Source organism: Juglans microcarpa x Juglans regia, chromosome 8D (assembly GCF_004785595.1).
Source record: "Juglans microcarpa x Juglans regia isolate MS1-56 chromosome 8D, Jm3101_v1.0, whole genome shotgun sequence".
Lineage (NCBI taxonomy): Eukaryota > Viridiplantae > Streptophyta > Magnoliopsida > Fagales > Juglandaceae > Juglans > Juglans microcarpa x Juglans regia.
In genome coordinates this window covers 33617252-33641301 of record NC_054608.1, presented here as the reverse complement: position 1 = coordinate 33641301, position 24050 = coordinate 33617252, and the positions used below count along the sequence as shown (strand labels likewise).

At 35.6% G+C, this 24050-nt stretch overlaps 3 protein-coding genes, 3 long non-coding RNA genes and 1 pseudogene across 9 annotated transcripts in view; 1 reads left to right on the top strand and 6 right to left on the bottom strand.

Moving 5' to 3' along the window:
• The window catches only part of LOC121241781 (disease resistance protein RUN1-like), a 125333-nt gene extending 110345 nt beyond the window's left edge, over window positions 1–14988 (bottom strand). For 2 of the 3 annotated variants that reach the window (XM_041139628.1, XM_041139629.1), the window contains exons 1-3: window positions 14331–14988; window positions 12706–13819; window positions 11726–12013 (exon numbers count right to left, since the gene is read on the bottom strand). In XM_041139628.1, the coding sequence (XP_040995562.1) occupies window positions 11726–12013; window positions 12706–13819; window positions 14331–14854 (1926 nt within the window). In that variant the 5' untranslated portion in view covers window positions 14855–14988. Of the gene's footprint in view, window positions 1–1025; window positions 1075–10630; window positions 11626–11725; window positions 12014–12705; window positions 13820–14330 lie in introns of those variants that run through there. The other variant, XM_041139630.1, reaches the window with a different exon arrangement.
• LOC121241779 overlaps window positions 1–24050 on the bottom strand; it is a 135118-nt pseudogene that overhangs the window by 249 nt on the left and 110819 nt on the right.
• LOC121241780 (disease resistance protein RUN1-like) overlaps window positions 1–24050 on the bottom strand; it is a 156313-nt gene that overhangs the window by 105614 nt on the left and 26649 nt on the right. The window lies entirely within an intron of this gene.
• LOC121241789 (disease resistance protein RPV1-like) lies at window positions 2288–4459 on the bottom strand. Its single transcript, XM_041139639.1, has 2 exons — window positions 3623–4459; window positions 2288–3411 (listed from the first exon to the last, which is right to left on the bottom strand). The coding sequence occupies exons 1-2, from the start codon at window positions 4117–4119 to the stop codon at window positions 2298–2300; spliced, it is 1611 nt and encodes a 536-aa protein (XP_040995573.1). The 5' UTR covers window positions 4120–4459; the 3' UTR covers window positions 2288–2297.
• LOC121241802 lies at window positions 8731–9455 on the bottom strand. Its single transcript, XR_005935796.1, has 3 exons — window positions 9355–9455; window positions 9005–9150; window positions 8731–8890 (listed from the first exon to the last, which is right to left on the bottom strand). It is a non-coding gene; the product is annotated as an uncharacterized LOC121241802 (long non-coding RNA).
• Window positions 20158–23364, top strand: LOC121241808. Its single transcript, XR_005935802.1, has 2 exons — window positions 20158–20364; window positions 23321–23364. It is a non-coding gene; the product is annotated as an uncharacterized LOC121241808 (long non-coding RNA).
• Window positions 21557–23124, bottom strand: LOC121241798. Of its 2 annotated transcripts, XR_005935793.1 has the most exons (3): window positions 22614–23124; window positions 22041–22154; window positions 21557–21949 (listed from the first exon to the last, which is right to left on the bottom strand). It is a non-coding gene; the product is annotated as an uncharacterized LOC121241798 (long non-coding RNA). The 2 variants fall into 2 exon arrangements; XR_005935792.1 differs by having other exon boundaries at window positions 21557–22154.

Sequence of the window (24050 nt, the reverse complement as noted above, 5' to 3'; positions counted from 1 at the left end):
TTTACACTCTTCTGTTGTGGGTACCAATTGGATTCCAAGCTGTAATCATCACCATCACGGAGTCTCTTAGTAACTTGAATACCAGCCATTGAGGCCACTGAATCTTCAATCTCGACATCAACACAATTAGGGAGCACACATGGGTGAACTTGCACATTTTCTTCGAGCTTGTTTATCAGATGCAACCCGCAACTTTTAAAGAACACCATCTTTGATTCACAATAAAACTCAACTCGCAAACTGTTCTCCTTTTGGTTAAAAGATTCCAGCATGGAGTACTCTAGCCAAACATGATCCATTGAAGGAATTGTTCTTTCTCTAAGGAACCTTTCGACTCCATTGCCAATGATCTTAGCACTAATATCAGCAGGGGGTGTATCTGGCTGGGTGATCCCAATAATGGGTCCAATAACAGCACACAAAGCAATTCCTTTGATCTGATCCAGATACAAGGGTCCATTAATTTGTATTTCACAAGATTCACTGTTTGAAACCTCTTTGCGATGGCTAAACCAGTCTGGAATCCTATTCCCCGGAAAAATAATTCCACCTAAAAGTGCCTCCTCAAGTTGTCCCTGTTGAATGAATATTATTATAACTTTCAGTAATACAACCCATAAACATTAATGGCATACACAAATACGTATTAGAGAGAGAGAGAGAGAGAGAGAGAGAGAGAGAGAGAGAGAGAGAGACCTCAACCAAAGAAGGATTCGTGACATGATTCCTGATATTCACAAGCATTTTATTGCATGCAGACAAGTCAATCCAATGTAGTGATGGTAAGGTGCTTGTATTGAACTCAAATTTTTTTGATACTTCCGGAAAGGTTTTCAATGAAATGCATCCACTGGCAAACACCTCTTCTATATTTGGTGGAAGTTCTAGAATTTGTTCAAGTTGCTTGCAATCCAACAACATAAGGCACTTCAATCCAACAAATCTTTTGATGCTTGCTGGAAGAATAACGATATCACTCCTTGACAGTTCTAAAGTTTCCAAAGTGGATGAGAAATTAAATGCTGTAAAGAAGTCAGACTTTGATAGGACACAATCACAGAGATTCAAATATTCTAGTGCTGGCAATGGAGGTGGCGGCCTTGAGAGCAGTTCTTCATTTGATGAAATTTCACATTCTTCTGTTGACATGACACAGGGCGTGGAACATCTTTTCTCCTTCTCCTTCTCCTTCTTTGGAAGCTTAACAAGTTCTGAAAAATTTTCGACACAAAGATTGCGTAAATGCTGCAGCTCAAGAATGTTAGTTGGGAGATGCATAAGGTTTTTACAGCCTTTTATGTATACATCCTGCAGGCCAGTGAGATACCCAATGGATGAAGGCAATTCTTTTATAGGAGCTTGGTCGAATTTAATGAATCTTAAGCATTCCATCTCACACTCAATATCAGGAAAACTTTGAAGGCTTGAACAATCTTCAAGGACAAGAGATTCTAGAGATCTCATCCTGAGGCTTCTTGGAAAACTTTTAAGGCTTGAGCATCCGAAGAATGATAAAGAGGTCAGATGATCATGGGAACCAACAGAATCATGAACTTCAATTAAACTTTCACAATTACGAAGATACAGTTCCTCTAAATTTGGGATCCTTGAGATATCAGGAATTTTTGTTAGGAATTTACAATCATAGAAACTCATAAACTTCAGGTTCTGAAAATTCTGCAGATCAGTAAAAAAAAAAGAAGAGAAATTAGATTCAAAGAAGTTCAAAACTAAATTGAAAAGAAAAATATTGAGAACATAAGTTTTACCTTGATTCCCTCCCCCAATTCTTTTATGAGGCTACTACGGATCTGAAAGTCGATGAGTTTTTTTCCATGAAAATTGGATGGCAAAGATTGCAAAGGGCATTCACCCAAATCAAGCAAGCTTAACTCATTAGAAAGGTAATTAGGCCCTCCAGATAAACATGCATTGCGATTTATAAATATTCTGAGTCTTTTCATCTTCATGAATGCTTTGGAATCTAAGCATATCAAGTCTCGTTCTGGCAAATCTATCAATATCCCTTCAATTTTGTTTGTTACCTAGGGCAACAACATATACAACATGTATTAGCAAATTAACTCACACCTAGACTGTCTTTATATCTTGCTTTTCTGCTAATATTTTTCAAATTGAGTAATTTTTTCTAATATTTGAGTTTCCAAAAACAATTAATCACATTCAAAATATAAAAATTTAATGTCTCTTCAAAATCTGCATATCATTGAAACCTGTTCATAAATGAAAATGGAAGATGCTCATAAAAAAAGTAAAATTAGTCTTGTTTTCTTCATTTACTCTCTTACCGTATTTTCTTCTAGTACATAACGAACATCTTCATGAAACCATAATCTACTACGTTTGCCAGGTTCTTTAGGTGATTCTTGTCGAACAATTTCTCTACCCATATCTTGTAGCAAGTCATGCATCCACAATTTTCCACTCTCATCAACACTTATGAGACACTTATCCATGAGCCTTTGAATGCCATCATCTGGAAAGAAACGACAACTATCTAATACTTTGATGACATAATCTACATCTTTTGTTTTGAAGAAACAAGCAATATCAAGGAAAATATCCTTCTCATTATCATCCAATCCATCATAACTTGTTCTAAGTATCATTTGAATATCTTTGTTAGGAATTCTCTTGAGCTTATCCAATGCACTTTTCCATTGATGTATGCTTCTACCTTTTAGATCTGAACCTAGAACCGTTAAAGCTAGTGGAAGACCCCCTGCATATCTTACTGCATCTTCTGTTAGTTCTGCATAATCATCAATAGGCTTTTCTCTCTTGAAGGCATGTAAACTAAAGAGCTGAAGAGCTTTGTCGTGATCCAACTCATTCATCATGTATGTTGAATCAACTTCATGACTAGTCAATAAATTTTGATCTCTTGTTGTTATGATGATTCTACTTCCTAAACCAAACCAATCATGATCTCCGGCTAGAGTTTCTAATTGGACCAACTTATCCACATCGTCAAGAATCAGTAGAATCTTTTTAGAGCAGAGCCTATGCTTTATCACATTGATTCCCCTATCAACACTACCAACTTTGAAATTCTTAGAGTCTCCTAAGATCTCATAAAGAAGTGTCTCCTGCAGGTGCATTAGACCACCCTCTCGATTTGAAGTTTCTCGAATATTTGCAAGAAAACAGCTAGCTTCAAACTGATAAGCAATTGAGTTGTAGATTGCTTTGGCGATGGTTGTCTTTCCAATTCCACCAACTCCAAGGATCCCTATCATGCGTATGTCATTCATCCCAATACTTAGAAGCAAATTAATATCTTTTATATGAGATTCTATTCCAACTGGATACTTGGCAACGCTTAAGTATATACGATTTACTATTCTCAAAACCTCTTCAACAATTTCGTTGATAAATTCAGATTCGTTCCTACCAATAGAGAAGATCATAAGAAACAATCAATGAGATGGACTCTTCAAATGAAAAGAGACAGTAACATAACATACAAATAAATATAGTGAAATTGCTAATATATATATATATATATATATAAGGTATTTCGTCATCTACTGCAAAAAAAAAAAGAAAAAGAAGAGTTTAATTCTGAAGTCACACAATGATCATTAGAATTAAGTAGCACCTGTTCCCTAAATGAAACCCGGACAAGTTGGCCACCTCTTCGAGTGTTTCCTTCCACCTCCGCACCTTCATGTCATCATTAAACCTATGTTGATGTTTTGCAAATGCTTCACCAAAACTCTTTCTTTGATGTCGTACTTCTGATGGATCTACGTTGTAAAACACAGGAAGAATGATTTGTTGCCATGTTTTATTACAATCAAGGATCTTCATCAGCTCGTCTAAGCACCATGTGGATGATGCATAGTTTTGAGAGAGTATAATGATCGCAATTCTCGATTCTTCAATAGCTTTGAGAAGTGCCTGTGAAATTTCCTTTCCTCTTCTAAGTTCATAGTCTATGTAAGTGTTGATTCCCTTTCGATCTAGAGCATCATATAGATGGGTAGCAAAATTATTGCGAGTATCTTCACCTCTAAAACTCAAGAATACATCGTATGCCCAGCGGTCGGTGAAAGAAAAAAAGGAAGAAGAAGAAGAAGCTCCTTGCAAGGCCATGGAAGAAGTAACGGTGTATGCACGTAATTAAGCCTGATTACAACTCAGCAGTACTACTGATTCTCTAATGCATGATGTTGGTAACACGAAGTGGTAAAACAAAAGATCATGAGAAGGTTGTGTATGAAATGTCATGGAAATCCAGTGATATAGCAGGTCATGGAAAAGAGGTATTGTGAATACAATGGGAGCATTTATTCCTGCTGGGGCCTGAGTGGATTGATGCAGCTTACCTGGTTGAAATGAGAAGGGATATTTGTTATTTCCATTTTATTAATTGCTGCTTAATCACAATTCAATGTATGTTTTCATTTCGTTGGCCCATTGCCGTCCTTAAAGTAATCACTTTGGTCTCAAAGCAAGTTGATACTTTTTGAAAAAAAAAAAAAAGATGTTCAATTCGGTCCATTGATTTTTATTAGATGATGACTTTGATGTAAAAAGATAAGAAGAGTATCTCACAAAGATAGAACTTTTAACTTTCAAAGTTGTTTAGAATGATCAAGTTGGTCCCACAGCGATTGACTTTACTCTGTTTTAGCACAGATGCTTGTTGAAAAAGATGATCATGAAAATCATTCTATGCTATACCACGTCTGGAAATTGATAAAGAAGTAACCAAAGTCTACAAAAATATTCATCATCCTATTCGCACATTGCACCTTATGACCGACACTGACTGTTAAATAGCACAATCGCCTAATTTTTTAGTTTTTCGTCTCTTTTTTAACTCCCTAAACATATGGTTGCTCATTTCTGTCTTTCTTCTATTCGGCACTCACTAACATATCTAAGTTAAGTCTTATGATTAATATTTTTTTTTATATAGTCTTTATTTTATTTATTTATTTTTATAGGAACTTGGTTTTAGGACTTTGTCATTTTATCCATCTACTACAGTGAGAACCTTCCCTTCGGTTGTTCCAAGTGAATTTATTCCTTCGATGCCCCATATCCCTAAGAGAACACACATCAACCACCTCCCTAAACGCAGAAAGTTGACACTCGGGTCTAGGTCGACCTCCCCATTTCTCATGGTGATTCAAGATCTCATTGAAGCACAGTTATAAAGCAGTGTTAGTTAAAGTTCAGGTGCAGCTCCGAGCACATTTTGGTTGGAAACCACCCCCAGAGGCTAGTCTGAAGCTTAATACAGATGGGGCAATGTTCATGGATCTTCAGAAAGATGGGACTGGTGTTATTTTGAGAGATGAACATGGGCAGGTCTTAATGGCAGCTAGTAAAGTTGAGTTTGAGGTTGAAAATCCAGAAGTAATAGAGCTCCTGGCAGTATTTCGAGGCCTTCAACTGTGTTTCACTATGGGTATTTCTAATATAATTGTTGGGAGTGATTGCTTGCTGTTGATACAATGTCTACAACAAAACAATATGGTGGACTCTTTTTAAGGCGCTTTATACACTGAAGCTTATAAACTTAAGAGTTGTTTCAGCTAACCATGTGTATAGAGAGGGGAATATGCAGCTCATAAGCTTGCCCGTTATGCATGTGGAGTGTTGAGACTATTCAAATGTGGTGGGATTTTTATTTCATACTTCCTTTCTTATCACAAATGCCTTTGCCAGATTACACAAATGCCTTTGCCAGATTACACAAATGCTGCAAAACTCGGACCAAAACCATACATATACTAGCACTGCAGGGGTCACATTCAAACTTTGCACAAGTACTAAAGCTACTGAAACTGCCTGAAATAGTTAGGTTACCCTGCACTAACTTGTTCTAAATCGGGTCTAACGTACGTTCTCCACATGCCTGGGATCATCTTGAAATTATGCAAAGGCTCTTGATATGAATAATCAGCTAGAACCCCTAAGAATAATTTATAGCTAAAACAACACCAACTGAGATATCATGAGTTTTTGTCGATGGAAATTCCAGCAATTAGCAAATGTCAGTGATTGGTATCAACATATATGGTCTATGAGAAACGAAGTTTATGTGGGCGTTTTTGAAATGCTGTGGTTAGCACTAGAAAATCTCCTTCTATGATCATCTTATCCAGTTTTCTGTTGACTGCTTCAGTGATTACTGGAAGAGTTTCTTCACTCTGATTTGGATGCATTGAATGGAGTTGACAGGTTTTGGCAAATATGATGGCCCCCCAGAGTTGTTTCCTCCCACTGCTGCACAAGTGCTTGTATGTTCTCTCACTGCTACATGAAACTTCAATATCTTTTCCCATCTGAATAAAAATTGAACCCAGGTAAGAACTTGAGCTAAAGGAATGGACCAGAAACTGATTTCTCTTGTATAATGACATCATTAAGTCTCACCTTGGCACTTCTTTAATGACATCATTAAAATCTTTAATAACTGAGATATATTATTTTGGATTTCCCATCTGATTTCTCTTGTATAATGACATCATTAAGTCTCACCAAAGCATCCTAGACAAGACAGATTATTAAAAAAATCTATAAAAGAAGTCCGTATGAGGTAAATCCAAAAATCTATATCTCAGTTTCCAAGTACATATACTCTAGAGAGAGATACCGGATATTGAAGAAATGACAACCTTACTCGAAAGTATACCACCATTTGAGCAATCATATTCTTTGCATCAATGTGGTTGTGTTTTTTCTCATCCAACAAGAGCAATACTCCAATAACAAGTCAATATTGCTTTAAGCAAAGGTCACAGAAGTCAATATGTCAAGGAATATGTTATATCGAGCATCACCAAGGTCATGGGGCATAGAATAGGGCAATGTCAAAAAAAGGATAGAGATGCAAGCTAATTTTGGAAAATGCCACCGCCGGTTTCTTTCTCCTCTTTTGGTATATAGAAAGAAACTAAAACAGAAAGAAAAAAGAGAGAACGGACACATTTTAATAGGAAATCCTACCAGCAATCTAAGGTAATCATCAGTGACCAACATGGGCGAGTTGGGATATCATTAATTCATCCATTTTTAAAAGCAGTGTGAGTCGAAATGAAGATCATTTCAAGTCAACATTATTTGGCTGCAGCCTTCATTCCCTTAAGAAAACCCCAAAATGCCTATTAGATTCCCATAGCGGATCCTTAACTACTCTGTATCAACTAGTTTTAAATCTTCTAAAGACGAGGAAGTTTAAATTGTTTTTGCAGACAGTGTCCCAGAACCAAAAAGGTCAAATTAATTCTTAAAGATCAGATTTCATTGCTAGAGTATATATAGCTCTATGATAAAGTCATTATACTAAAATATAAATTGTTATCAACATGGTGTGAAATGGCTTGTTGTGCTGATTGTTCTGTTTGATATGGCTTTGGATCAATTTTCAAAATGCTTTAGTCTATGCTTGGGATGGTTGGTTGGAGTATAGGCCAAGCCACATGGTCTATACTCCTACCAACCGTCCCGTTTCTCCAACAGTAGGCGTAAGCAGAGACGCCTTGTTTGATTTCGTAGATGAGAATATACCACAAAGATAGAACTTTAAATTAAAATGATCAATTAATTGGTCCCACAGCAATTGGCTTTACTCTGTTTTAGCACAGATGCTTGTTGGAAAAGATGATCATGAAAATCATTCTGTGCTATTCCCACGTCTGGAAATTGATAAAGAAGTATCCAAACTCTAAAATTCCCATACGGTGCATGTTTATTTAATTAAAAAAGAACAAAATTATTATGAGTACTCAATTCCTATATTCGATACCTGGTTTAAAATGATGATGACTTTGTTGTAAAAAGACAGAAGAATATCCCACAAAGATACAACTTTAAACTTTCAAAGTTGTTTAAAATGATCAATTAATTGGTCCCACAGCAATTGGCTTTACTCTGTTTTAGCACAGATGCTTGTTGAAAAAGATGATCATGAAAATCATTCTATGCTATTCCCACCCATTAGAGAAAATATACTAATTTAATGAACATATGTGGCCAATAACACTCTTAGAAATAGTTAGGCTATAATGAAGAGGTAAGAATAGGAAGTAAAGTTGCTAATGATTTGGAAATAAATGCATTTCTCATACAAATTGAGCCATTACAGGTTATCTCAGCATGATAAATAAAACACCTAGACATGCCATGTTCTTTAAAAAACAGAACAACATACAATACAATTCCACTTATCTCCACTAAAAGAGTACTGTGGATATAGATAGTTGGTATATGTAGGACTCTTAACAATGGAATCCGAATTTCCAAAAACACATGGGCATCACAACTATGTCTAATTTACAAAGGATTAGAACTAAATGAGGCTGGTGTTGGATGATGAATTTATAAAACAGCACAAAATACAGAGACATTAAAATGAACTAGCAGTCAAATCCAAAGAACAAACCCAAGAGGCAAACTAGTATTTTCCTCTAAAAAAAGGCTAAAAGGCACAACATACAAAAAGGTTACCATACGAGGGAGGCTGATGTTAGATGTCGTTGAAATTATGTAGAAAACAGCACAAAATACAGAGACATTAAGAGAAATATGCATTATGCATATCAATGTGAAGCAATAATGTTGATTTCAGATGAGATGAAGCCAAGAAAAATACATCCCAGTTCCTAAACTACCACTAATATTATTAGGGAGGCTCGATTCTTCACCATTTTAGGGGTCAATATGAAAGCCTGAGATTCCTTCAACAATAATTTCTGCTGGGCCTCCCTGACCTGTTGCAAAGACGGGTAATCCTAGGTATAGCTCTCCATAAAGTTGGTATTTCTCTATCAAGGCATGCATCTTTTATATTTCTGCAGTTTCTTCTCAGTCCTTTGAGATGATTGGTTTATTCTTATCTGCCAAATATCCTCTGTTCCAGGCACACATCCAGCTTTAGACTTAAACTACCATGATATTGAAACTTTTTAGTACATGATGGATGTGCATAAATTAAATGTAACCGAGAGGCTACAATTAGACTTACATGTGCACATTTTTTCCATGCTTACTGTATAGTAGTTCTTCAATGGCTGGGCGAAAAGAAGTTAGCTGCCTCTGTGTCTCCGTTTAAGGGAAGTAGACGGACTGGTCAACCACAGGACTTTGGATCAAAGACATTGATGCCTGAGACTAAACATATCATGAGTTAACATCATTACCGTTGATGTTTGTTGCATGGTTGTATTCAAGATAATTATTTATTTACAAGTCTACCTTCCGACAATTTCCAGATATGTGCTTGTTATGATGAAATCGGTTAGCATTCATCGAAATTATGTAGGCTGTGAACTGACATGAAAAGTAATATACATACATACATGCAGAAAAGCTCACCTGAAACTGCCTGAAATAGTTGGGTTGCCCTGCTTTCTTGATACCTGAAACTACCCGAATTGTGGCTCAGTACCATGAATACTCAATTCGTATTTACCTGGTTTGCTCTCTCCGAAATTAAAAAGAATCCTCAGTCTTACATTGGTAATGATTTGGAAAGAAATGCATGTACGTAGTTAGAATTTCTTATACAAATTGGCCATATCATTGGCAAAAACAATCATAAAGAGACCTTACGGGGTAATACGTGCCTTTGCCAGATTAGACAAATAGTGCAAAATTATGAACAAAACCAAAACCAAAACCAAAACCATACATGTGGCATTGCAGGTGGCATTCAAATGCTGGACAGAGCTCAGTGTCATCGTAGCATCAATAGTGGGTGGTAAGGCTCCAAATGCTGCGAACAGGGAAAAGCCCAAAAGAATATAACCAGACAAGAGGCAAAAGTACAGTCCCAACTTCATTCATTCCATACATTCATTGCTCCTATTCAATCTCCTCATGCGCATGCGTCTCTCCATATACAATTTGTTTGGTATTACAAAAGAAAGGGAAAAAAAATATAATACGCATTGAGGAAAAAATTAAATATTACTTGAAAATCAAAGTAACAGGGGGAGACTTACTTCATCCATTTTTCTTTTTTTATTTGCTCTCCTTTCATTCTTGTATACCACTTTGGCTTTGCAACTTTTATAAAACGGCACCGTCACATGCTCAGGATGATGGAAATTAAATTGAACTCGCAAATTGTCCAAAACCTTTAGTTCAAAAGATTGTAAATTGGAGTACCCCACCCATACAGCATATCCAGGCATATTTCCCTCTTCTGTGCACAGACAATAATTATTAACCAATTGTACTCCTTCTTCAATACAACATACATGATTTGAGCCGTTAGTGGTTATCTTAGCATTACAACCAATATCTCTCCATCTTTCAGCATCTTTAATGTTTTCTCTCCATCTTTTAGCATATATAACAAACATTACGAGATATAATACAATTCCGCTTATCTCCTCCAAATAGTGTGACCCCTCAATATCTATTACCCACTCTTCTTCTTTTTTCCTCCGTCTGTCATCATCATTATCTCTTAAAAACTCATGAACATAACTCAACCACTCTGGAATCTGATTTTCTGGAAACAAAGTAGCATCATATTCATAGACTCCCTGTTAAACGTTAAATATCATCATCAATTTAATTTAATTTAATTTAAGCAATACATGCATACTATTAAAAATGAGATCACACATACATACATACCTTCCACAATAATGGATTTTGCACTTTATCATTCCATATATTCTCATGCATTTTGTCACAGTTGATCAATTCAATTGCTTCAAGTGATCTGATGTGGCTTCCATTGAATTCCAATATTTTTGATACTTCCGAAAATCTCTCTAATGACTTGCATCCAAAAACATCTACCACTCTTATATTTGGTGGAAGCTCTATTATTTCTTCAAGTTTCTCACAATAGCGCAAGTCAAGATCAGTTAGTGCAACGAATTCTTTGATGCTTGTGGGAAGGCTAACAATTTTAGTCATTGATAGATCTAAATAACTCAAACTGGCAGCGGAGTTAAACATGGTAAAGAAACTAGATATTGGAAAGAAATTTGATTCTGAATGGGAACAACTAATTTGAAGATTCGATACTTGTAATGCGGTGCTCCCATTGCTTGAATTCGTTGGAGGCGCCAGTTCATGGAGTCGTTCTTCACGTAATGATATCTCCTCTTCCATTTTTGTAGACTCAGTAGCCAGAAGGGATAGCCCATCATTACCCATCTTCTTTACAAGATTTGGACAACCAAGAAAGAGGGTGTCTAAATGTTGCAACTGAATGCAAGCAATTGGGAGACGCAGAAGGTTTTGGCAGTCCGATAGATTTAGAAGGACAAGTCCAACCAGGGTCCCAATGGATAAAGGTAGTTCTTCTATTGCGGTGTTTCTTAGACACAACGCTCTTAAACATTCCATTTTACACTCGATTTCAGGAAGATAACGAAGGCTTGAGCACTCATTAAAATTAAGCCAACTTAAAGATCTCAAATTGAGGCTTCTTGGAAGGATTTGGAGTTTAGAGCATCCTAGAAAATCCAACTTAAAAAGATTTTCCAAAGATCCAACGGAATCATGCACCTCAACTAATCTTCTACAATATCGGACGATCAATTGCTCCAAATTTGTGATGCTTGAAAGATCCGGAATCTTTTCTAAGAATTCACAATGTTCGAATTTCATAATCGTCAAATTCTGTAAAAGAAAAAGAGGAAAAGTTTAATAATGGACTTTACTACATAATTCAAAGAATAAAAAAAAAAGTCGTTGATGATGATTATAATTGTGTACGTACCTTGGGCTTGAATCCATCCCCCAACTCCTTTATGAGGCTATGCCGCATCACAAAGACAATGAGTTTCTTTCCTTGGAAATTACGTGGCAAAGACTCTCCAGGATATCGAGACCAATCAAGTACTCTTAACTTCTCGGACAGATAATTGGGTGCACAAGAAAAACGTGCATTACGATTTATAAAGATTCTAAGTTTTTTCATATGTTGAAATGCTTCCGGATGCAAGCTTATCATCTCCTCCTCGCCTTTAGGTAAATCTAATACCATGCCTTCAATTTCGTTTGGCCCCTGATATAAGTGCATGAAGATATTTTATGAAAAATAGTACTTTGTACTTATCGAATGCTGAAATCTCCAATACTAAATAGACAGCATGCTAAAATATAAAACATTGAAAAATAACACTCTGTATTTATCAATTAATATTACTTTGCTAAAATCTCCAATACTAAATAGACAGCATGCTAAAATATAAAAGATTATCCTTTTACGAAAAATAATACTCCGTACTTATCAATTAATATTACTCTGCTAAAATCTCCAATACTAAATAGACAACATGCTAAAATATAAAATCTCCAATACTAAATAGACAACATGCTAAAATATAAAAGATTGTCTTTTAACCAACTTACGTACTCTCCTATAACTTTGAATAAAACAAACGCTAGCTTGAGGAGACAGTAGACATGAAATTAGAAAAATATATATGAGTACTGCTATATCCATAAAAAAATTATACAAACTGACGTGTCTTTATCTGATCTATTAGATCTACTTTACAAAAAAAGCGATTTTATAATTTGATGAACCATGTCAAGATACATTAATTTGTTGGATTACTTTTATGTATATATATATTTCTTTAGGTATAAATTCATACGATTTATATTTTCTCAAAAAAAATAAAAAAATCACTAAGTTTCACTTTTGGAAAAGGAAATAAATGTAAAACCCAAGATCTTCCTTTTTACTCTTACCGTACTTTCTTCCAACACTTCACGGATATCCTCATAAAACCAGAGTCTACTACGTTTGCTAGGTTCTTTGGATGATTCTAGTCGAACAATTTCTCGTCCCATATCTTGTAGCAAGTTGTGCATCTGGACACTTTCACCAATCCATTCAATAGTAATAGTAATAAGACACTTGTCCATAAGCCTCTTGATTCCATGAACCGGGAAAAAACCACAATAATCAAATATTTTCTTGACATTAGCCAAACATTCTCCTTTGAAGAAAAATGCAATATCAAGGAATATTTGCTTCTCAGTATCGTGCAGACCTTCATAACTCATTAAGAGTACTTTCTGAATATCATCTTTGGGAATCTTTCTATATTTATCCAATGCATTTTTCCATTCATCTATACTTTGACTTTTTAGATCTGAACCTAGCACTTTTAAAGCTAGTGGAAGACCTTGAGCATATTTTGTTACCTGTTTAGAGAGTTCCACATAACCTTCAAGTGGTTCGTCTTTCTTGAAAGCATGCAAGCTAAACAGTCGAAGAGCTTCATTCTTATCCAAAATCTTCACCTCGTATTTTGAATCAACTTCAAAGACTTCTAATAAGTGTTGATCTCTTGTTGTGATGAGAATTCTACTTCCTGAGCCAAACCAATCACGATCTCTAGCTAGTTTTTCTAGTTGGACCATCTCATCCACGTCATCAAGAACTAGTAGAATCCTTTTAGAGCAAAGTCTATCCCGAATCACATTGACTCCTTTGTCAACATCATCAATATTCGATATTGTTCCTAAGATCTTGGACAATAGTGTATTTTGCAGCTCAAGTAGACCTCCTGTCCGTTTTGAAGTTTCTCTAACGTCTTTTAAGAAACAACTTCCTTCAAATTGAGAAGAAATCCGGTTGTAGATATCATTTGAAATAGTTGTCTTACCAATTCCACCGGTTCCGAATATCCCTACCACACGTATAATATCATTCATTTCGATATTTAGATGTTGATCATAAATGTCTTGTATACGAGACTCTATCCCAACTGGATGCCATGCAACACTTGAAGGTGTTTGATTTACTATTCTTATGTCCACCCATTGAATGATTTCTTGGATAAATGCTGACTCATCCCTATCGATAAAAAAGAGAAGACAAATTGAAATAGTTAGAGTACTTTTCACAATAGATGACGTATGAATCTAATTAAGTTTAAATATATAGTGTTTTTATTCTCCATAACAAAGTGACAGCTGTAGATTACGGTGTAAAAGGCCGGTAGCTTTTCTCCTTCTTTAATCTTAACATTGTTTCATAACAAAACATAATCTAAAATTTATAATTTAAGAGATTTTGTGAGTGTTTATATCTAGAAACAAATTGAAACTAAACGTTATGTGAAACTAATGTGGTAGTGGTAGTAGATATTTAATCCCTGAATCAGAAAAGATTTCTAAAATTTGACTTTTTTTTGCCTATAATTATTCAATCCCAAAAATAATCATAAATATCAAATTGTTTTCCTTTTGTATGATATTTTATCTTCACCAATCAGATCCTTTAATATTTGTCTCAATTTTCCTCATAAATTTCTCAAATATAGCATGCGCATTAACATGAGAAAGTATATATAGGCAAAGCTTACCGGAATTTCGCTAATGGGAAACCAGACAAATCAGCTACTATTTGCAAAGCTACCTTCCATTTCAGCATCTTTGCGTTATCCTTGAGCTTATCTCCAAGTTTATCAAAGGATTCTCCAAAAATCCCTTTTTGATGCCGTACTTCCGATGGATCTACGTCGTAAAAAATTGGTAGAACAATTTGCTTCATTGTTTCCTTGCAATCAAGAATCTTCAATAGCTCATCTAAGCACCATCTAGATTCTGCATAGTTTTTAGAGAATACAATGATAGAAATCATTGACCCTTCAATAGCTTTGAAAAGTGCCGGTGAAATCTCCTCCCCTCTTTCAAGATTGTTGTCTATGTAAGTATTGATTCCCCTTTGATCCAAAGCTTGGTATAGATGGGAAATAAAGTTATGGCGAACATCTTCACCTCTAAAGCTCAAGAATACATCATGATTCCATGGATGGATGGAAGGAGATGAAGAGGATGAAGAAGAGGAAGAAGCTCCTGATTGAAAGGCCATAGAAGAAGAAGTCATGCTCTCAGTACGTATGAGCAATTACAATCTAGCAAGAGGTCCAATTATAGAGTTGCAGAACTTATCCCAAATAAATAATTATAGAGATAAAGTGGGTCAAAGAAAGGAGAAACTTCTCGGCAACAACGTCGAACATGCATCAACGTCGACCATGCATGCCAGCTACTTTTCCAAAGAACATATGTGGCCATTTGAAATAGTAGGGCATGACGATCATGAGGTAAGAAATGCATGTACGTAGTTAGAATTTCTTATACAAATTGGCCATATATATCATTGGCAACTTCCTTTAAATTGTCAGCTAATTATTAGCTAAGAGTAATTGATGTTTGGACGGTCAATTTATTTGAAATCCTAACAAAAGTATAATATATAACGTACACAATTGAATTGTGAAACCATAGGACCCACCGATCGATGCATATGGCTACCAAGTTAGGCTTCACCAATTTAATTCCCCCATACATAAATATCTCAGAAATGGGATCAACAGTCTTCTCAAAAGTCTTCTCAATCTATACAACTTCTATTCTCCCACGCTAGAAAATCTCAAAGGTCTTTTAGTTCATACGGGTGAGATCTCGACGTTTGTTTTACACAGTAGGACTTGAATTTGAAACCGTGTAAAGGGATGCGGCAAGTACTATAGCGGGAGCCCCAACAGTGGGTGTAGACTCACACATAAATAAAATAGCCAATTTGTAGGCAACTTCCTTACTTTTAAAAAAGTGTATTAATCAGGCAAATGTCATGTGCGTTGTGTCTTCGATTAAAAAAAAAATGAAAGGAAAATTAAAAGAAGATGAGAAGCTGAGAAAAAAAAAAGATGAGTATTATAAAAGACAAGGTTCTTCTGTAAAAGAATTCTCCCACACTGTATTCAATATCAGTCGTGCCTTTATATAGGCATTTGGTTACAAGCAGAGTATTGGAAATAATACAAATAGAAAAGAAAAAGAAATAAAGGCAAAGGAATCAAGTTTGTCATACAGGCTGTACGTTTATTACAAATGGGCTGTACATAGCAAGGAATAGACTATCATAACAGAATTGGCAGCACTAGCGCACTCCTGAAGATTCTGATGAGTCGACTGAGGTGTATTGTTTCAGCTTTTTATTTTGTCCATTGTGATTCATTATCAAGCTTATGTTAATAAGAATCTTGTTGGCAACTTCTTTCGAGCTTCTTGTCACTCGGAACTAGAAAGCAAGTACCAACATTTCAGTGTCACCTCTCCATTTTCCCTCTTTTTCTTTTCTTATCTCTTTCCTCTCTTTTTTTTTTCCTTCTCCTCCTTTATTTTTCTCTTTTCCCCTGTTTTCCTTTGCTATCTTTAAAGTGATCAATTTGATCTCAAAGCAAGTTGATACTTTTTGAAAACAAAAAAAAAAGATGTTCGTGTTGGTCCATTGCTTACCATAGGACCCACCGAGAAAATTAATATGGATCACAATTGAATTAGTAAACCATAGGACCCACCGATGCACCAATTTTCCCGATATGACAACTTCTATCATGAGTTCAAAAGACTTCTCAAAGTCTTCTCTGTTCGTACTGACAACTTCTATAAAATTACTAAAGTCTTGAGTTCATACAGAAAATTAATGGGTGTGAGATCTGGACGTTTGTTTTACGCAGCAGGACTTGAATTTTCGGACGTTTAAAGGGATGCAAGTAGACTTACGGAGAAACTTCGAATACAAATCTTTTGATACTTGCTGGAAGAATAACGATATCACTCCTTGACAGTTCTAAAGTTTCCAAAGTGGATGAGAAATTAAATGCTGTAAAGAAGTCAGACTTTGATAGGACACAATCACAGAGATTCAAATATTCTAGTGCTGGCAATGGAGGTGGCGGCCTTGAGAGCAGTTCTTCATTTGATGAAATTTCACATTCTTCTGTTGACATGACACAGGGCGTGGAACATCTTTTCTCCTTCTCCTTCTCCTTCTTTGGAAGCTTAACAAGTTCTGAAAAATTTTCGACACAAAGATTGCGTAAATGCTGCAGCTCAAGAATGTTAGTTGGGAGATGCATAAGGTTTTTACAGCCTTTTATGTATACATCCTGCAGGCCAGTGAGATACCCAATGGATGAAGGCAATTCTTTTATAGGAGCTTGGTCGAATTTAATGAATCTTAAGCATTCCATCTCACACTCAATATCAGGAAAACTTTGAAGGCTTGAACAATCTTCAAGGACAAGAGATTCTAGAGATCTCATCCTGAGGCTTCTTGGAAAACTTTTAAGGCTTGAGCATCCGAAGAATGATAAAGAGGTCAGATGATCATGGGAACCAACAGAATCATGAACTTCAATTAAACTTTCACAATTACGAAGATACAGTTCCTCTAAATTTGGGATCCTTGAGATATCAGGAATTTTTGTTAGGAATTTACAATCATAGAAACTCATAAACTTCAGGTTCTGAAAATTCTGCAGATCAGTAAAAAAAAAAGAAGAGAAATTAGATTCAAAGAAGTTCAAAACTAAATTGAAAAGAAAAATATTGAGAACATAAGTTTTACCTTGATTCCCTCCCCCAATTCTTTTATGAGGCTACTACGGATCTGAAAGTCGATGAGTTTTTTTCCATGAAAATTGGATGGCAAAGATTGCAAAGGGCATTCACCCAAATCAAGCAAGCTTAACTCATTAGAAAGGTAATTAGGCCCTCCAGATAAACATGCATTGCGATTTATAAATATTCTGAGTCTTTTCATCTTCATGAATGCTTTGGAACCTAAGCATATCAAGTCTCGTTCTGGCAAATCTATCAATATCCCTTCAATTTTGTTTGTTACCTAGGGCAACAACATATACAACATGTATTAGCAAATTAACTCACACCTAGACTGTCTTTATATCTTGCTTTTCTGCTAATATTTTTCAAATTGAGTAATTTTTTCTAATATTTGAGTTTCCAAAAACAATTAATCACATTCAAAATATAAAAATTTAATGTCTCTTCAAAATCTGCATATCATTGAAACCTGTTCATAAATGAAAATGGAAGATGCTCATAAAAAAAGTAAAATTAGTCTTGTTTTCTTCATTTACTCTCTTACCGTATTTTCTTCTAGTACATAACGAACATCTTCATGAAACCATAATCTACTACGTTTGCCAGGTTCTTTAGGTGATTCTTGTCGAACAATTTCTCTACCCATATCTTGTAGCAAGTCATGCATCCACAATTTTCCACTCTCATCAACACTTATGAGACACTTATCCATGAGCCTTTGAATGCCATCATCTGGAAAGAAACGACAACTATCTAATACTTTGATGACATAATCTACATCTTTTGTTTTGAAGAAACAAGCAATATCAAGGAAAATATCCTTCTCATTATCATCCAATCCATCATAACTTGTTCTAAGTATCATTTGAATATCTTTGTTAGGAATTCTCTTGAGCTTATCCAATGCACTTTTCCATTGATGTATGCTTCTACCTTTTAGATCTGAACCTAGAACCGTTAAAGCTAGTGGAAGACCCCCTGCATATCTTACTGCATCTTCTGTTAGTTCTGCATAATCATCAATAGGCTTTTCTCTCTTGAAGGCATGTAAACTAAAGAGCTGAAGAGCTTTGTCGTGATCCAACTCATTCATCATGTATGTTGAATCAACTTCATGACTAGTCAATAAATTTTGATCTCTTGTTGTTATGATGATTCTACTTCCTAAACCAAACCAATCATGATCTCCGGCTAGAGTTTCTAATTGGACCAACTTATCCACATCGTCAAGAATCAGTAGAATCTTTTTAGAGCAAAGCCTATGCTTTATCACATTGATTCCCCTATCAACACTACCAACTTTGAAATTCTTAGAGTCTCCTAAGATCTCATAAAGAAGTGTCTCCTGCAGGTGCATTAGACCACCCTCTCGATTTGAAGTTTCTCGAATATTTGCAAGAAAACAGCTAGCTTCAAACTGATAAGCAATTGAGTTGTAGATTGCTTTGGCGATGGTTGTCTTTCCAATTCCACCAACTCCAAGGATCCCTATCATGCGTATGTCATTCATCCCAATACTTAGAAGCAAATTAATATCTTTTATATGAGATTCTATTCCAACTGGATACTTGGCAACGCTTAAGTATATACGATTTACTATTCTCAAAACCTCTTCAACAATTTCGTTGATGAATTCAGATTCGTTCCTACCAATACAGAAGATCATAAGAAACAATCAATGAGATGGACTCTTCAAATGAAAAGAGACAGTAACATAACATACAAATAAATATAGTGAAATTGCTAATATATATATATATATATATATATATATATATAAGGTATTTCGTCATCTACTGCAAAAAAAGAAAAAGAAAAAGAAGAGTTTAATTCTGAAGTCACACAATGATCATTAGAAGTAAGTAGTACCTGTTCCCTAAATGAAACCCGGACAAGTTGGCCACCTCTTCGAGTGTTTCCTTCCACCTCCGCACCTTCATGTCATCATTAAACCTATGTTGATGTTTTGCAAATGCTTCACCAAAACTCTTTCTTTGATGTCGTACTTCTGATGGATCTACGTTGTAAAACACAGGAAGAATGATTTGTTGCCTTGTTTTATTACAATCAAGGATCTTCATCAGCTCGTCTAAGCACCATGTGGATGATGCATAGTTTTGAGAGAGTATAATGATCGCAATTCTCGATTCTTCAATAGCTTTGAGAAGTGCCTGTGAAATTTCCTTTCCTCTTCTAAGTTCATAGTCTATGTAAGTGTTGATTCCCTTTCGATCTAGAGCATCATATAGATGGGCAGTAAAATTATTGCGAGTATCTTCACCTCTAAAACTCAAGAATACATCGTATGCCTAGCGGTCGGTGAAAGAAAAAAAGGAAGAAGAAGAAGAAGCTCCTTGCAAGGCCATGGAAGAAGTAATGGTGTATGCACGTAATTAAGCCTGATTACAACTCAGCAGTACTACTGATTCTCTAATGCATGATGTTGGTAACACGAAGTGGTAAAACAAAAGATCATGAGAAGGTTGTGTATGAAATGTCATGGAAATCCAGTGAGATAGCAGGTCATGGAAAAGAGGTATTGTGAATACAATGGGAGCATTTATTTCTGCTGGGGCCTGAGTGGGTTGATGCAGCTTACCTGGTTGAAATGAGTAGGGATATTAGTTATTTCCATTTTATTAATTGCTGCTTAATCACAATTCAATGTATGTTTTCATTTCGTTGGCCCATTGCCGTCCTTAAAGTAATCACTTTGGTCTCAAAGCAAGTTGATACCTTTTGAAAAAAAAAAAAAAAGATGTTCAATTCGGTCCATTGATTTTTATTAGATGATGACTTTGATATAAAAAGATAAGAAGAATATCTCACAAAGATAGAACTTTTAACTTTCAAAGTTGTTTAGAATGATCAAGTTGGTCCCACAGCGATTGACTTTACTCTGTTTTAGCACAGATGCTTGTTGAAAAAGATGATCATGAAAATCATTCTATGCTATTCCCACGTCTGGAAATTGATAAAGAAGTAACCAAAGTCTACAAAAATATTCATCATCCTATTAAACTACCGGGATTCGCACATTGCACCTTATGACCGACACTGACTGTTAAATAGCACAATCGCCCAATTTTTTAGTTTTTCGTCTCATTTTTAACTCCTTAAACATATGGTTGCTCATTTCTGTCTTTCTTCTATTTGGCACTAACATATCTAAGTTAATTCTTATGATTAATATTTTTTTTATGTAGTCTTTATTTTTATAGGAACTTGATTTTAGGACTTTGTCATTTTATCCATCTACTACAGTGAGAACCTTCCCTTCGGTTGTTCCAAGTGAATTTATTCCTTCGATGCCCCATATCCCTAAGAGAACACACATCAACCACCTCCCTAAACGCAGAAAGTTGACACTCGGGTCTAGGTCGACCTCCCCATTTCTCATGGTGATTCAAGATCTCATTGAAGCACAGTTATAAAGCAGTGTTAGTTAAAGTTCAGGTGCAGCTCCGAGCACATTTTGGTTGGAAACCACCCCCAGAGGCTAGTCTGAAGCTTAATACAGATGGGGCAATGTTCATGGATCTTCAGAAAGCTGGGACTGGTGTTATTTTGAGAGATGAACATGGGCAGGTCTTAATGGCAGCTAGTAAAGTTGAGTTTGAGGTTGAAAATCCAGAAGTAATAGAGCTCCTGGCAGTATTTCGAGGCCTTCAACTGTGTTTCACTATGGGTATTTCTAATATAATTGTTGGGAGTGATTGCTTGCTGTTGATACAATGTCTACAACAAAACAATATGGTGGACTCTTTTTAAGGCGCTTTATACACTGAAGCTTATAAACTTAAGAGTTGTTTCAGCTAACCATGTGTATAGAGAGGGGAATATGCAGCTCATAAGCTTGCCCGTTATGCATGTGGAGTGTTGAGACTATTCAAATGTGGTGGGATTATATTTCATACTTCCTTTCTTATCACAAATGCCTTTGCCAGATTACACAAATGCCTTTGCCAGATTACACAAATGCTGCAAAACTCGGACCAAAACCATACATATACTAGCACTGCAAGGGTCACATTCAAACTTTGCACAAGTACTAAAGCTACTGAAATTGCCTGAAATAGTTAGGTTACCCTGCACTAACTTGTTCTAAATCGGGTCTAACGTACGTTCTCCACATGCCTGGGATCATCTTGAAATTATGCAAAGGCTCTTGATATGAATAATCAGCTAGAACCCCTAAGAATAATTTATAGCTAAAACAACACCAACTGAGATATCATGAGTTTTTGTCGATGGAAATTCCAGCAATTAGCAAATGTCAGTGATTGGTATCAACATATATGGTCTATGAGAAACGAAGTTTATGTGGGCGTTTTTGAAATGCTGTGGTTAGCACTAGAAAATCTCCTTCTATGATCATCTTATCCAGTTTTCTGTTGACTGCTTCAGTGATTACTGGAAGAGTTTCTTCACTCTGATTTGGATGCATTGAATGGAGTTGACAGGTTTTGGCAAATATGATGGCCCCCCAGAGTTGTTTCCTCCCACTGCTGCACAAGTGCCTGTATGTTCTCTCACTGCTACATGAAACTTCAATATCTTTTCCCATCTAAATGAAAATTGAACCCAGGTAAGAACTTGAACTAAAGGAATGGACCAGAAACTGATTTCTCTTGTATAATGACATCATTAAGTCTCACCTTGGCACTTCTTTAATGACATCATTAAAATCTTTAATAACTGAGATATATTATTTTGGATTTCCTATCTGATTTCTCTTGTATAATGACATCATTAAGTCTCACCAAAGCATCCTAGACAAGTCAGATTATTAAAAAAATCTATAAAAGAAGTCCGTATGAGGTAAATCCAAAAATCTATATCTCAGTTTCCAAGTACATATACTCTAGAGAGAGATACCGGATATTGAAGAAATGACAACCTTACTCGAAAGTAAACCACCATTTGAGCAATCATATTCTTTGCATCAATGTGGTTGTGTTTTTTCTCATCCAACATGAGCAATACTCCAATAACAAGTCAATATTGCTTTAAGCAAAGGTCACAGAAGTCAATATGTCAAGGAATATGTTATATCGAGCATCACCAAGTTCATGGGGCATAGAATAGGGCAATGTCAAAAAAAGGACAGAGATGCAAGCTAATTTTGGAAAATGCCACCGCCGGTTTCTTTCTCCTCATTTGGTACATAGAAAGAAACTAAAACAGAAAGAAAAAAGAGAGAACAGACACATTTTAATAGGAAATCCTACCTGCAATCCAAGGTAATCATCAGTGACCAACAAGGGCGAGTTGGGATATCATTAATTCATCCATTTTTAAAAGCAGTGTGAGTCAAAATGAAGATCATTTCAAGTCAACATTATTTGGCTGCAGCCTTCATACCCTTAAGAAAACCCCAAAATGCCTATTAGATTCCCATAGCGGATCCTTAACTACTCTGTATCAACTAGTTTTAAATCTTCTAAAGACGAGGAAGTTTAAATTGTTTTTGCAGACAGTGTCCCAGAACCACAAAGGTCAAATTAATTCTTAAAGATCAGATTTCATTGCTAGAGTATATATAGCTCTATGATAAAGTCATTATACTAAAATATAAATTGTTATCAACATGGTGTGAAATGGCTTGTTGTGCTGATTGTTCTGTTTGATATGGCTTTGGATCAATTTTCAAAATGCTTTAGTCTATGCTTGGGATGGTTGGTTGGAGTATAGGCCAAGCCACATGGTCTATACTCCTACCAACCGTCCCGTTTCTCCAACAGTAGGTGTAAGCAGAGACGCCTTGTTTGATTTCGTAGGTGATAATATACCACAAAGATAGAACTTTAAATTAAAATGATCAATTAATTGGTCCCACAGCAATTGGCTTTACTCTGTTTTAGCACAGATGCTTGTTGGAAAAGATGATCATGAAAATCATTCTGTGCTATTCCCACGTCTGGAAATTGATAAAGAGGTATCCAAACTCTAAAATTCCCATACGGTGCATGTTTATTTAATTAAAAAAGAACAAAATTATTATGAGTACTCAATTCCTATATTCGATACCTGGTTTAAAATGATGATGACTTTGTTGTAAAAAGACAGAAGAATATCCCACAAAGATACAACTTTAAACTTTCAAAGTTGTTTAAAATGATCAATTAATTGGTCCCACAGCAATTGGCTTTACTCTGTTTTAGCACAGATGCTTGTTGAAAAAGATGATCATGAAAATCATTCTATGCTATTCCCACCCATTAGAGAAAATATACTAATTTAATGAACATATGTGGCCAATAACACTCTTAGAAATAGTTAGGCTATAATGAAGAGGTAAGAATAGGAAGTAAAGTTGCTAATGATTTGGAAATAAATGCATTTCTCATACAAATTGAGCCATTACAGGTTATCTCAGCATGATAAATAAAACACCTAGACATGCCATGTTCTTTAAAAAACAGAACAACATACAATACAATTCCACTTATCTCCACTAAAAGAGTACTGTGGATATAGATAGTTGGTATATGTAGGACTCTTAACAATGGAATCCGAATTTCCAAAAACACATGGGCATCACAACTATGCCTAATTTACAAAGGATTAGTACTAAATGAGGCTGGTGTTGGATGATGAATTTATAAAACAGCACAAAATACAGAGACATTAAAATGAACTAGCAGTCAAATCCAAAGAACAAACCC

What these genes read in the sequence shown, in the direction of transcription:
- LOC121241789 (XM_041139639.1), bottom strand. Translation starts at nt 4,119, where the DNA reads ATGGCCTTGCAAGGAGCTTCTTCTTCTTCTTCCTTTTTTTCTTTCACC. An exon ending in GGGTTTCATTTAGGGAACAG is followed by an intron (nt 3,412 to 3,622) that starts GTGCTACTTAAT and finishes CTCTATTGGTAG; the next exon opens with GAACGAATCTGAATTTATCA.